The sequence below is a fragment of the Pezoporus occidentalis genome, unplaced genomic scaffold (assembly GCF_034315485.1).
Source record: "Pezoporus occidentalis ecotype Australia unplaced genomic scaffold, CSIRO_AGI_Poc_V1 ctg291, whole genome shotgun sequence".
Classification (NCBI taxonomy): domain Eukaryota; kingdom Metazoa; phylum Chordata; class Aves; order Psittaciformes; family Psittacidae; genus Pezoporus; species Pezoporus occidentalis.
The window spans coordinates 452,124-464,582 of NW_026914841.1; the positions used below are offsets into that span (position 1 = coordinate 452,124).

General features: G+C 57.0%; 1 protein-coding gene across 2 annotated transcripts; it reads right to left on the reverse strand.

Annotated features, from left to right (window-relative positions):
• Positions 1–11: 11 nt before the first annotated feature.
• Positions 12–5,322, reverse strand: ZFAND2B (zinc finger AN1-type containing 2B). 2 transcript variants are annotated; one of them, XM_062626396.1, is made up of 8 exons: positions 4,927–5,322; positions 4,392–4,523; positions 3,598–3,749; positions 3,001–3,108; positions 2,787–2,856; positions 2,238–2,314; positions 1,567–1,648; positions 12–1,306 (listed from the first exon to the last, which is right to left on the reverse strand). In XM_062626396.1, exons 2-8 carry the CDS (start codon positions 4,461–4,463, stop codon positions 1,268–1,270), a joined length of 600 nt encoding a protein of 199 aa, XP_062482380.1. In that variant the 5' UTR covers positions 4,464–4,523; positions 4,927–5,322; the 3' UTR covers positions 12–1,267. The 2 variants fall into 2 exon arrangements, with proteins under 2 accessions (XP_062482380.1, XP_062482381.1); XM_062626397.1 differs by having other exon boundaries at positions 1,567–1,645; positions 4,927–5,321.
• Positions 5,323–12,459: the final 7,137 nt, after the last annotated feature.

Below are 12,459 nucleotides of genomic sequence, written 5' to 3' on the forward strand. Positions count from 1 at the left end.
TGGACACCAAGTGACTGCAACAGAAAGTGCTCTGCACCTTGTGCTCTGCTTTTACTTTCTCCCAAGGGCCCAGCCTGAACCCACCTCCCACCCCAGGGAGGCACTGCCAGTAGATAAACCCCCCCTCAGCTGTAGGGCAGCCCAGTCCTGTGCAGAGCCAGGCACAGCCCTACAGGCAGGAGTGGTTCCAGCAGGGATGCATGACAGAGCAGTGGGAAAGCAGCACCACCCTGCTCTGCAAGAGGCCAGCTGGAAAAGTGACCCCTACATGCATCAGCTCCTGCCTCCAAACACCAGCCATGAAGGGCTGGCTCCAGGCTCAGGGCTGTGGTTACAGGAAGGGGCTCTGTGCTGCTCTTACGCAGGAGGGAATTCCCTGCAGCACAGGTGCGAGGACAGAAGCGTTCCTGCCCCAGCATCAAAACAGGGCCCTGGGATCGTTTTGGGCAGCAGAGAGCACCCAGCAGCAGGAAGGCAGCTGCAGTCTTCCCATGCGAGCAACACTACTGTAGTCATTGCTGAGGTTACTTTTCAGATAATGGTCCCTGTTAAATTAAACCAGAAAGGAAACGCAGCATATTTAGTCTCAGAGAGGTGCTGGGACCCAGCCAAGGCAGGTAAGGCCCAGGATGGTCTTGTGCATGCAGACAGCAGGGGAGGCACCAACACATGGGGAGCGGGGAAGGGGCTGCTTCCACGCTGACAGGAGGCTGCACATTCAGCTGTGCCATGCCCATGCAAGAGACTGTCCCAGCCAGAGTTGATCTTTGCTGAGGGGCTGGCAAAAGCCTTCCAGGAGCATGAAATCCAGCCCCCATGACTGCAGCAGGCAGCTGTATCCCAGCTGTACATCCAAGCATGCAGAGATGTCCCCATATGGAACTTCCCTCCAGGATGATTCTGCCCTCACCCCAGAGTCCCAGCAGTGCTGGGACACGGACACAGCCACAGCAGCTGTGGCTAAGTGCATGCTGCGGGCTGCCACTTGCTTTGGTCAGTGTGTGCTCAGCCTCCTTCCATACCGTCTTCACCTCTCCAGGAGCATCAGCTACTTGCTGCACTGATTTTATACAGGTACTAGGGCTGAGGTGTCAGTGTGTGCTTGGTGGCTCGCCTACAGCCCCCAGGGAGATGAGCTGTCCCTAGCGAGGGGCTCTTGTCATCAGTGTCCATGCCAGAACCCCATGGCATTCATGAGGGAGGCCACAGCCGCTCCTCAGGTCACGAGTAGGATCCCACGTCCACTGGCGCACCCTGCTTCACCTGCCTACGACATGCTGCAGTTCGATGGCTTTGAACCCTGCACCTGGAACAGGAAGCAGCATACGATGAGCAAGGGAAGATGGGCTTCTTCCTCTGGCCTGCAAGGGCCAGTGCTCAAGTCCCCAGGGCTGTGTATTCGGCAGTGATGCTGCCACTGCCTCAGGCTGGGCTGCCCTCCTGGTGAGAAAAGTTACTCTAGGCAGGGCCCAGATGAAGCAGAACCCAGGGAGAACCCCTCCACAACATATGCCAGGTTAGGATCAACCCCACCACGGTGCAGAGCCTGCAGCCAGCCCCACTCACCTGCCGCTGTGACTGCTGGTACTCTGCCTCGCTTGCTGACAACGCCTGCGCCAGTGCCAGATCCTCCTCCTCCTGCGTGCTGCTGAGGACAGTGGTGCATTGTGTGCATCCGCCTCCCCCGAGCCCGTGGGCACAGCGCCCAGAGCCCTTTGGGGCAGCAGGATCTCCTGTAACTGCAACCCTCAGGACAGCCAAGGGCAGGGAACAACCGGGGATCACCCTGGCCAAGCCAGGGGCTAGGGAGGGACTAGAAGACCCAGCAGAGGCTGGCAGCCAGCACCCTGGGCCAAGGAGGACCACATTAACTCCAGTCTGTGAGACTGGTGCTTTTAGTGCACCAGGCAATGTGCCCGAGGACGTGGGCTCCTCAGTGTCCTCTGTGAACACCCTACACCACAAATGTCACATTCTAGCCACGCTCATTAGCTCACAAGTGCTCAGAACATGGTTTGTCCCACTCTGTGCTGTCAGTCACTGTCCCCGCCTCGTGCCCTGGAGGGCTTGCTTGCTGAACTGAGCTCCATGATTGCTCTGGACTCTTCCTGTCAGCCACAGAGGCATCATGTGGAAACACGCGCTGAGAGGAATGTCATCCTCAGAGCCACATGATGCTTCCCCCAGCACCTTTCACACAGGCTTGGGGCATGGCACCACGTGTCCCCGGGCCATACCTGGGTGGCTGTGCTGAGCTGCATGATGACTCTGCCAGGGACATCTCCAGAGCTCGTTGCAGAGCCTCTTCCTCACTCTGAAACAAAACATCTTGTCACCAGCTTGGCTGGGGGTGGCAGGAGGTGACCCTGAGGGACATGTGGCAGATACAGTCTTGCTCAGGACAGACCTCCGCTTCTCTCCTCCCTGCCTAAAGAAACACAGTCCTGCCTGCCAGCGCAGGGACCACACTAAGAACACCATCAGGAAGCAGCTTCCAGTCTCCTACACCCTTGGCTTGCAGAACAGAAAGACAACATCTGGGGAAAACAAGCCAGTGCATTGTGTCCCTTTGGGGTAACCCAAGCAGACAGCGCAGCCGAGAGCTGCCATTCACAGGCACCAGAGCAAACTCTGACGCATCTGGGATCCCTGTTTGCCAGGGAAGGCCCTGCTGGGTGGCACCGTGGTCACCTACGGAGCATGGGTTAAAAAGCATTTGCTGCAGGAGCTCCCCAGGGCACAGAACCACCCAAACCCAGCCCAAATGCCCAGGCCAGGCCACTCACCAGCCCGTTCTGCAGCATGACAGCTGGAGGGGAGGTGCTGCGGGCCTGCAGCACAGCTGCTCTGCCTCCTCTGAGGACAGAAGAGAAGCTAGGTTACTGCCAAGGCAGGGAGCCCTGGTACGAGCACACAGCCCTGCTGACGCACAGGCAGCAGGGAGCTGCTGCTCCTGCATACCACAGGGAGCCAAGCTGAGCCTAGCCGTGCCCACCTCACCTGGCAGGGGCTGGAGAAGAAGGGCTGTCTGCTGGCTGGGCAGCTCCGCTGCTCAATGCGGTGACCGTTTTGGAGGAGGATGCCTGGGCTCTTGCAACTGCAGCGTGCCTGAGACAGACAGGATGCCTGTGAGCAACTGTTCACATCATGAGCCAGCCCTTGGCACTGAATACCCAGTGAGATGAAGCTGGATAAGCAAGATGCTTCCCTGGCTCCCTGCTCTTCTTGTTGCTGAAAGTACCCATGTTGTGGCTCAGCTAGACCCTAGTTTCAAGTCCTGTTTCTCTCATTGAAACACTGGGCTAGGATAGGCACAAATTGTCAGATACAGAATAAGGGGCTGGGCAGAGAAGCAAGAGCAAAACACCCAGCAGGCAGTACCAGAGGCTTTTGCTACAGGAGGAAGAGAATGTGTATAGAGCCGTGCTGACTCTACAAACCTTAACACTGCTGGAGGACACACCAGCACACAAGTCAGGAACTGTGAGAACGCAGCACTCTCAGACAATGGGCCAGGAGGAGCTGGGCTTCTTCCCTGTCACCTGTCTGGCAACCACAGCCCCATCCCTGCCACTCCACCTGTCCCCTGGCCCTCACCCTGCTTTGGAGAGTGGACGTGCTGCCCCGCTGCAGTCGTGGTCCAGGGGGTGCCGGTGCTTGAGGCAGTAGTTCTTGTGGCACTGGTCACAGATCACCTTCATCATCTCCTTCTGCTTGCAGCCAGGCTTCAAGCACTTGTTAGTGAAGATCTGCAAGATGACATGGCTGTGGTGAAAAGGAACATGGCCTGCAGGGCTGGGGCTGTCCCTTCCCTCCACACCAGGCCCTGGGCACTGACCAGCTTTCCCCAACAGTGCCTCTTCTGTGGGTTCTGGAGTTTGTCTCTGAAAACTCATTTTCTTTAAATAGTTTAACAGTAATTCTCTACTGTTTTGGTCTCCATAGGTAAGGGTCTGCAAAATCACATAATCACAGCAGAAGAGACACTTCCTTATCCAGGGATGACTGCCTGCCCTGCCAGGGAAGTGCGAACAGCCCAGAGACCTCCAGCTGCTGCTGGGCTGGATTCATGTATGGCCAGCTCCCTGCAGCAATTTCCTCTCCTGGCAAGATGAAGAAACTAATTGCTGATTGGATTTTCCTAATGGCAGCATGCAGTTTCCTGTCCTCAAATCCCATATGAATGCCCAGCCCCTCTCCACTGCTACCTCAATCCTAGACTCATACCACAAAGCCCTGCAGATGCACACACCTCCAGGTCAACAACCCTTCCTGCCCTCAGCCTGTGTAAACAGAGAGAGCACCAGGCAGGGCAGAGTTGCGTGTTGTTTCCACCCCACGCCCAGGATCCAGCAGGGTCCCAGCAGCGAGATGGAGTGCCAGGCTCCTACCTTGCGCTTGCGCTGTGCAGGGTCGGACTTGCAGTCACGGTCGATGTGCTCACCCACCACGACATCAGGCATCTCCCCCCGCCTCACAGGGACTGGGGTGTTGCAGAGGGGACACACAGGGACTTGGACATCCTGTAGAGATGAAAGGAGGGAGCTGGGAACACGCAGCTGGGCAACCTTGAGTGCTGTGCAGCCATCTCTCTCCCTTTTAGGATCTGCCTGCTCTGGCTTCCACAGCATGACCTGTGGTTTGAGATCCTGTTCACACCCTCCAAACAGGTTGCTGTTTCTAACCCAGTGGGTGTGGTAGGCACAGACAGAGGCTCTGGGAAGGGAAAACAGTATGGCTGGGAGATACTCAAACCACTTCACCTAGTGGCAGAGGGTGGGCTGGAGCTTGCAGCAGTGATACAGATCCCGGCTTTCAGAGCCACCTTCAGACCCAGCACACATCCCAAGGGGAACGACCAAGTGACCAAAGAAGTCACAAATTACTCTGATCCCTGGCTGGACTAGACCTTCTCTCAGCACTTACCTTCTTGTAGGCAGAGGTGCAGTCGTGCTGGGCATAAGTGATGTGGTCGGTGCAGAAGATCTGCTCACAGGCATCACACTTCAGAGGGAGGAAGTCTGGGAGCGGGGAGAGGCCGCGGGCAGAGCGTTGAGGTCAGCGCTGCCACCCTGGGACACAGCCCTCACCCACGGCAGAGCCCCCGCCGCTCCTCTCTTCCCTCGGCTTGGAAAGAAAAGGGCTGCAGGGCCATGGGTGGCTGCAGAGATACGTCAGGCTCCTCCTCAACACCTGCCCTCCCCGCGCTCGGGAGCAGCATCCCGAAATCACGCCGAGCTCCCTAGGGATGCCGCCACTCCCACCACGGGGCTCGCCCACCCGGGACGACCGCAGCCCCGACTCTCCTCAGCACCGCCGTACCCGGCCTCCCCCCACCGAACCCCGCGGCACCGATCGCCGGCAGCAGCACTGCCCGCCGTACCCGACCCGCTGGCAGAGCCGTGCACGGGGGCAGAGCCGGCCGGCGGTAGCCCCGGGCTACCGGCACCCAGCTCGGCCCTGCCGGGCACTGGGAAGGACGAGAGGCCGCCCCGCGCCCCTCCGCCAAGGGCGGCCATGCCAGGCCCGTCACCCCCCACCTCGCAGCCTCCCCGCTGCGCGCCGCCGCCCGGGGAGCGGGCCGGGGAAAGGAGGCGCCGCAAAGCGGGTCCCAGCCCGCCCCGCGGCACCGTGCGCACGGCACAGGGAGGGCTCGGGGCACCCCCCCGCCCGCAGCGGCTCCTCGGAGCGCGGAGTTGGAGGGACGGGGACGTGCGGGGCAGGGCTGGGCGCTGTGGAGCGGGGCTCGCTCCGGACGAGGTAACGGCGTTTTACTGAGGGACGGGGTGGAGCAGAAGCAGCAGCGCTGGGCGCGCGACCGCGGCCAGGCCCACGAGGGGTTGGCGGTGGTTCCAGGTCCGTGTCCGTTCCCTGTACATCAGTGACGTGCATATTCCTAATTCCCAGATGTACGTGGGGAGCGTTACAACTAACTCCAGGGATTTATTATCACAAGTCTCCTCTTGGCGTCTGCGCACTGCTCTGCGGGGAGTGTGGGCAGGGGTCTTAGGATGCAGTGAGCAGCCTTCCTCTTGTGAGTGCGGGTTTTAGGATGAAGTGAGCAGCCTTCCTCTTGTGAGTGCGGGTTTTAGGATGAAGTGAGCAGCCTTCCTCTTGTGAGTACGGTTTTAGGATGCAGTGAGCAGCCTTCCTCTTGTGAGTACGGTTTTAGGATGCAGTGAGCAGCCTTCCTCTTGTGAGTGAGCAGCCTTCCTCTTGTGAGTGCGGGTTAGGATGCAGTGAGCAGAGTGCGGGTTTTAGGATGCAGTGAGCAGCCTTCCTCTTGTGAGTGCGGGTTTTAGGATGCAGTGAGCAGCCTTCCTCTTGTGAGTGCGGGTTTTAGGATGCAGTGAGCAGCCTTCCTCTTGTGAGTGCGGGTTTTAGGATGCAGTGAGCAGCCTTCCTCTTGTGAGTACGCCTTCCTCTGTGAGGGTTTTAGGATGCAGTGAGCAGCGGTTTTAGGATGCAGTTCCTCTTGTGAGTGCGGGTTTTAGGATGAAGTGAGCAGCCTTCCTCTTGTGAGTACGGGTTTTAGGATGCAGTGAGCAGCCTTCCTCTTGTGAGTGCAGGTTTTAGGATGCAGTGAGCAGCCTTCCTCTTGTGAGTGCGGGTTTTAGGATGAAGTGAGCAGCCTTCCTCTTGTGAGTACGGGTTTTAGGATGAAGTGAGCAGCCTTCCTCTTGTGAGTGCGGGTTTTAGGATGCAGTGAGCAGCCTTCCTCTTGTGAGTGCGGGTTTTAGGATGAAGTGAGCAGCCTTCCTCTTGTGAGTGCGGGTTTTAGGATGAAGTGAGCAGCCTTCCTCTTGTGAGTGCGGGTTTTAGGATGCAGTGAGCAGCCTTCCTCTTGTGAGTGCGGGTTTTAGGATGCAGTGAGCAGCCTTCCTCTTGTGAGTGCGGGTTTTAGGATGAAGTGAGCAGCCTTCCTCTTGTGAGTGCGGGTTTTAGGATGCAGTGAGCAGTCTTCCTCTTGTGAGTGCGGGTTTTAGGATGCAGTGAGCAGCCTTCCTCTTGTGAGTGCGGGTTTTAGGATGCAGTGAGCAGCCTTCCTCTTGTGAGTGCGGGTTTTAGGATGCAGTGAGCAGCCTTCCTCTTGTGAGTACGGGTTTTAGGATGCAGTGAGCAGCCTTCCGGGTTTTAGGATGCAGTGAGCAGCCTTCCTCTTGTGAGTGCGGGTTTTAGGATGCAGTGAGCAGCCTTCCTCTTGTGAGTGCGGGTTTTAGGATGCAGTGAGCAGCCTTCCTCTTGTGAGTGCGGGTTTTAGGATGCAGTGAGCAGCCTTCCTCTTGTGAGTGCGGGTTTTAGGATGCAGTGAGCAGCCTTCCTCTTGTGAGTGCGGGTTTTAGGATGAAGTGAGCAGCCTTCCTCTTGTGAGTACGGTTTTAGGATGCAGTGAGCAGCCTTCCTCTTGTGAGTGCGGGTTTTAGGATGCAGTGAGCAGCCTTCCTCTTGTGAGTGCGGGTTTTAGGATGCAGTGAGCAGCCTTCCTCTTGTGAGTACGGGTTTTAGGATGCAGTGAGCAGCCTTCCTCTTGTGAGTACGGTTTTAGGATGCAGTGAGCAGCCTTCCTCTTGTGAGTGCGGGTTTTAGGATGAAGTGAGCAGCCTTCCTCTTGTGAGTGCGGGTTTTAGGATGCAGTGAGCAGCCTTCCTCTTGTGAGTGCGGGTTTTAGGATGCAGTGAGCAGCCTTCCTCTTGTGAGTGCGGGTTTTAGGATGCAGTGAGCAGCCTTCCTCTTGTGAGTGCGGGTTTTAGGATGCAGTGAGCAGCCTTCCTCTTGTGAGTGCGGGTTTTAGGATGAAGTGAGCAGCCTTCCTCTTGTGAGTGCGGGTTTTAGGATGCAGTGAGCAGCCTTCCTCTTGTGAGTGCGGGTTTTAGGATGCAGTGAGCAGCCTTCCTCTTGTGAGTGCGGGTTTTAGGATGAAGTGAGCAGCCTTCCTCTTGTGAGTGCGGGTTTTAGGATGAAGTGAGCAGCCTTCCTCTCTTGTGAGCAGCCTTCCTCTTGTGAGTGCGGGTTTTAGGATGCAGTGAGCAGCCTTCCTCTTGTGAGTACGGGTTTTAGGATGAAGTGAGCAGCCTTCCTCTTGTGAGTGCGGGTTTTAGGATGAAGTGAGCAGCCTTCCTCTTGTGAGTGCGGGTTTTAGGATGCAGTGAGCAGCCTTCCTCTTGTGAGTACGGTTTTAGGATGCAGTGAGCAGCCTTCCTCACGGTGCACTTTCCACCTCTGGCACAGTTGGCCCCCCCAGCAATCACACAACCAGCTCTATCTGTAATTATTCTGAGAACTAGCAAGGATTTAAAACAGTGTGACCTGCCTGCAAAACCTATTGCAGGATGGGCATGGGCAGACAAGGAGTATCCCAAGCTAGCAGAGCCTTGGGAGGCTCTGTCTCGAAACTAACTGATAAGGATGGTGTGAAATAACTCATTCGTTTTTAGTGGGGCCACTAAAGCCTGTTATCTCACCACAGACTTACAACACAAACATCGCTCTTTAAAACTACTTTAGAAGACCAGGGTGAAACAATTAACTCATGTTTAGTGGGGCCAGGACATCCCACAGACTTACAGCATAAACATTGTTCTCTTTCTACAGCCTAAGTTAAGCTAAGAAGTTCTTTAACCCTATGTTTTCCAGGCACCAGCTTTTCTTATATCAAGGCCCCCTCTCTGCTTTCTTTCACCTGTACAAATTCTTCTGCTGTGTGACTCGAGTGTTCTGGCCCCTTTTAACTTGTTACCTAATCTTGTGTCTTGAGGGAGCTCTGGGTTTGTTACTGTGAACTGGTGCAGTTGTGTCCACGTAACCACCCCTACGGTTTGTGAAAGCCAATACGTTTATGTGTTTAGCACGGCAGGGGGACACGGGCAGAGGGACAGGGACATGGCCAACCACGGACAGAGGCACAGGGGGTGCAACCCCCCCAGGGCCATGCACTCACTGCGGGCTCCTTCCTCCAGCTCCTCCGGGGCCTCAATGTCCTCGTGCTCCCCAAAGCCACCTATGGGGAGGGAACGTGCTCAGTGACCTGCCCAGGCCCTGTCGCAGCAGGACGGGGCCCCCCATAGGGTGCGATAGGGACTGGGGGTCTGGGGGTGCAGCACCTTCTCCTTCGTTGTCCTCAGCCCCTCGCTCCTCCTCCAGCAGCTCCGGCTCCTCCTTCCTGCAGGGCTGCAGTGGCTCCTGCAGGGAACAGGCCTGAGCCCCCACCCCGGGGGTCCCCCCAGCTTCCTCTGCGCTGCCGCCCGCTCTTCATCTGCTTCCAGTAGAGCACGTCCAGGTCTGCACAGGACAGGGGCAGGGCAGCACCTCTGCACCTGAGGGGGGGTCCAGCCCCTGAAGCTCCCCCCATCAGGGCACGGGGTGGCCGTTGGTGCCACCCCAGGCTCCAGTCACGGCTCGGGGGTGCAGGGTCCCCTCTGCCCTGGGTCTGTGCCCCCAAAGGGACAGTGCAGGGGCTGGGGGGTGAGAGCCACAGGCAGGACACAGAGCGCCTCCCCCAGCCCCACCACTCACCAGCGAAGGTCGGGCCGTTCCTCTTGGCTCTCCGGCCGTCCGAGGCGTTGTTGTCTGGGGGAACCACGGGGTTGAAGCTCCCACCAGCCAAAGGGGCCCATTCCCCTGGAGAACTGGGATCCCAGAGGAAGAACCCCCAGGACAGCAGCAGCGACCCCTCTGCCTCCACCACACACCCCACACGGGGCTGTGGCCTCCAGAGCTGCTGCCGAGCTGGCCTTTGAGGTCCCGCCGTGGGGCTCAGCTGGCCCACGGTCGGATCAGCTGGGAATGCTGGAGGGTGGCTCCAGCCTCGGCCCTCGGCACAGCCCCTCTGGGCACCATGGGGGCAGGAGAGACCTGCTGAGGATCCGGGAGTGCCGAGGGACGAGCGGGTGGGAAGAGGAGCCAGGATAAACCCACGGTGGCTCCAGGGATGCCAAAGGGCGAGAGGATGGGGCATGGAACCAGGATGAGCGGGTGCGGCATGGACAGAGCCGGGGCAGCAGCCCCGTCCAGCTCCCATCACGTACCTTTCCTTAGGGGTTTGTCCTCAGAGTCCACGAAGGGTTCAAGACTTTGCCACGGATCCCGCAGCTCCTGCAGGGAGCGGGTCCTGGTGCAGCCACAGCTCCCTGGGGCACCCTGGGCAGGGCTGGGACATCCAAGGGTTCCCGGTGTCCCACAGCCCCGGGATGCTCCAGGTCCCCCCTACCTTAGAATTATAGAATAGTTAGGGTTGGAAAGGACCTTAAGATCATCCAGTTCCAACCCCCCTGCCATGGGCAGGGACACCTCACACTAAACCATCTCACCCAAGGCCTTGTCCAACCCGGCCCTGAACACTGCCAGGGATGGAGCATTCACAACCTCCCTGGGCAACCCATTCCAGTGCCTCACCACCCTTACAGGAAAGAATTTCCTCCTTAGATCCAAACTAAACTTCCCCTGTTTCAGTTTTAACCCGTTACCCCTTGTCCTATCACTACAGTCCCTAATGAAGAGTCCCTTCCCAGCATCCCTATAGGCCCCCTTCAGATACTGGAAGCTGCTCTGAGGTCTCCACGCAGCCTTCTCTTCTCCAGGCTGAACAACCCCAACTTCCTCAGCCTGTCTTCATATGGGAGGTGCTCCAGCCCCTGATCATCCTTGTGGCCTCCTCTGGACTTGTTCCAACAGTTCCATGTCCTTTTTATGTTGAGGACACCAGAACTGCACACAGTGCTCCAGGTGAGGTCTCACAAGAGCAGAGCAGAGGGGCAGGATCACCTCCTTCGCCCTGCTGGTCACGCTCCTTTTGATGCAGCCCAGGATATGGTTGGTTTCTGGGCTGTGAGCACACACTGAAGCCGGCTCATGTTCATTTTCTCATCAACCAACACCCCCAAGTCCTTCTCCTTGGGCTGCTCTGAATCTCTTCTCTGCCCAACCTGTAGCTGTGCCTGGGATTGCTCCCACCCAGCTGTAGGACCTTGCCCTTGGCATGGTTAAACTTCATGAGGTTGGCATCAGCCCACCTCACAAGCGTGTCAAGGTCCCTCTGGATGGCATTCCTTCCCTCCAGGGTATCAGCCGAACCACACAGCTCGGTGTCATCAGCAAACTTGCTGAGGGCGCACTCAATCCCACTGTCCATGTCAGCGACAAAGATGTTGAACAAGACCGGTGCCAACACCGATCCCTGAGGGACACCATTCGTTACTGGTCTCCAGCCAGACATTGAGCCATTGACCACAACACTTTGCGTGCGGCCATCCAGCCAGTTCTTTATCCACCGAGTGGTCCATCCATCAAATTGATGTCTCTCCAATTTAGAGACAAGGATGTCGTGTGGGACAGTGTCGAACGCTTTGCACAATTCCAGGTAGATGCCATCAACTGCTCTACCCCTTTCCATCAGTTCTGTAGCCCCATCATAGAAGGCCACCAAATTGGTCAGGCAGGATTTCCCCTTAGTGAAGCCCTGCTGGCTGTCACCAAGCACCTTGTTGATTTTCATGTGCCTTAGCATGCCTTCCAGGAGAATCTGCTCCAAGATTTTGCCAGGCACAGAGGTGAGACTGACTGCTCTGTAATTCCCCAGGTCATCCGTTTTCCCCTTCTTGAAAATGGGGGTTATATTTCCCTTTTTCCAGTCATGGGAACTTCACCTGACTGCCAGGATTTCTCAAATATGATTGACCGTGGCCTAGCAACTTCATTCGCCAGCTCCTTCAGGCCCCGCAGATGGATTTCATCAGGTCCCATGGACTTGTGCACGTTCAGGTTCTTAAGATGGTCTCGAACCAGTTCCTCTCCTACAGTGGGCTCAGGGTCTTCATTCTCACAGTCCCTGCATCTGCCTTCCAAGACTTGTGTGGTGTGGTCAGAGCCTTTGCCAGTGAAGACTGAGGCAAAGAAGTCATTCAGAACCTCAGCCTTCTCCAAATCCCGGGTAGCCAGTTCTCCTGAGAGCTTCCAGAGGGCCCACGTTGCCCCTAGTCTGTCTTTTATTTGCAGTGTACCTATAGGATCCCTTCCTGTTACCTTTCACATCCCTAGCCAAGTTTAATCCTGACTGGGCCTTAGCTCTCCTAACCTGGTCCCTAGCTTCCCAGACAACATCCCTGTATTATTCCCAGGCCACCTGTCCTTGCTTCCGCCTTTTATAAACCTCTTTTTTCCCTCTAAGCTTCCTCAGCAGCTCCTTATCCATCCAAGGAGGTCTCCTGGCCCTCCTCCTGCACTTCCTCCTAGTTGGGATGCAACACTCCTGAGCTTGTAGTGGGTGATCCTTGAATATCAACCAACAGTCTCGGGCCCCCCTGCCCTCTACGGCTATATCCCATGGAACTTTACTAAGCATGTTCCTGAAGAGGCCAAAGTCTGCTCTCTTGAAGTCCAGGGCAGTGAGCTTGCTGCACGCTCTTCTCACTGTCCTGAGGATCTTGAACTCCATCATCTCGTGATCACTCGACCATCTCATCA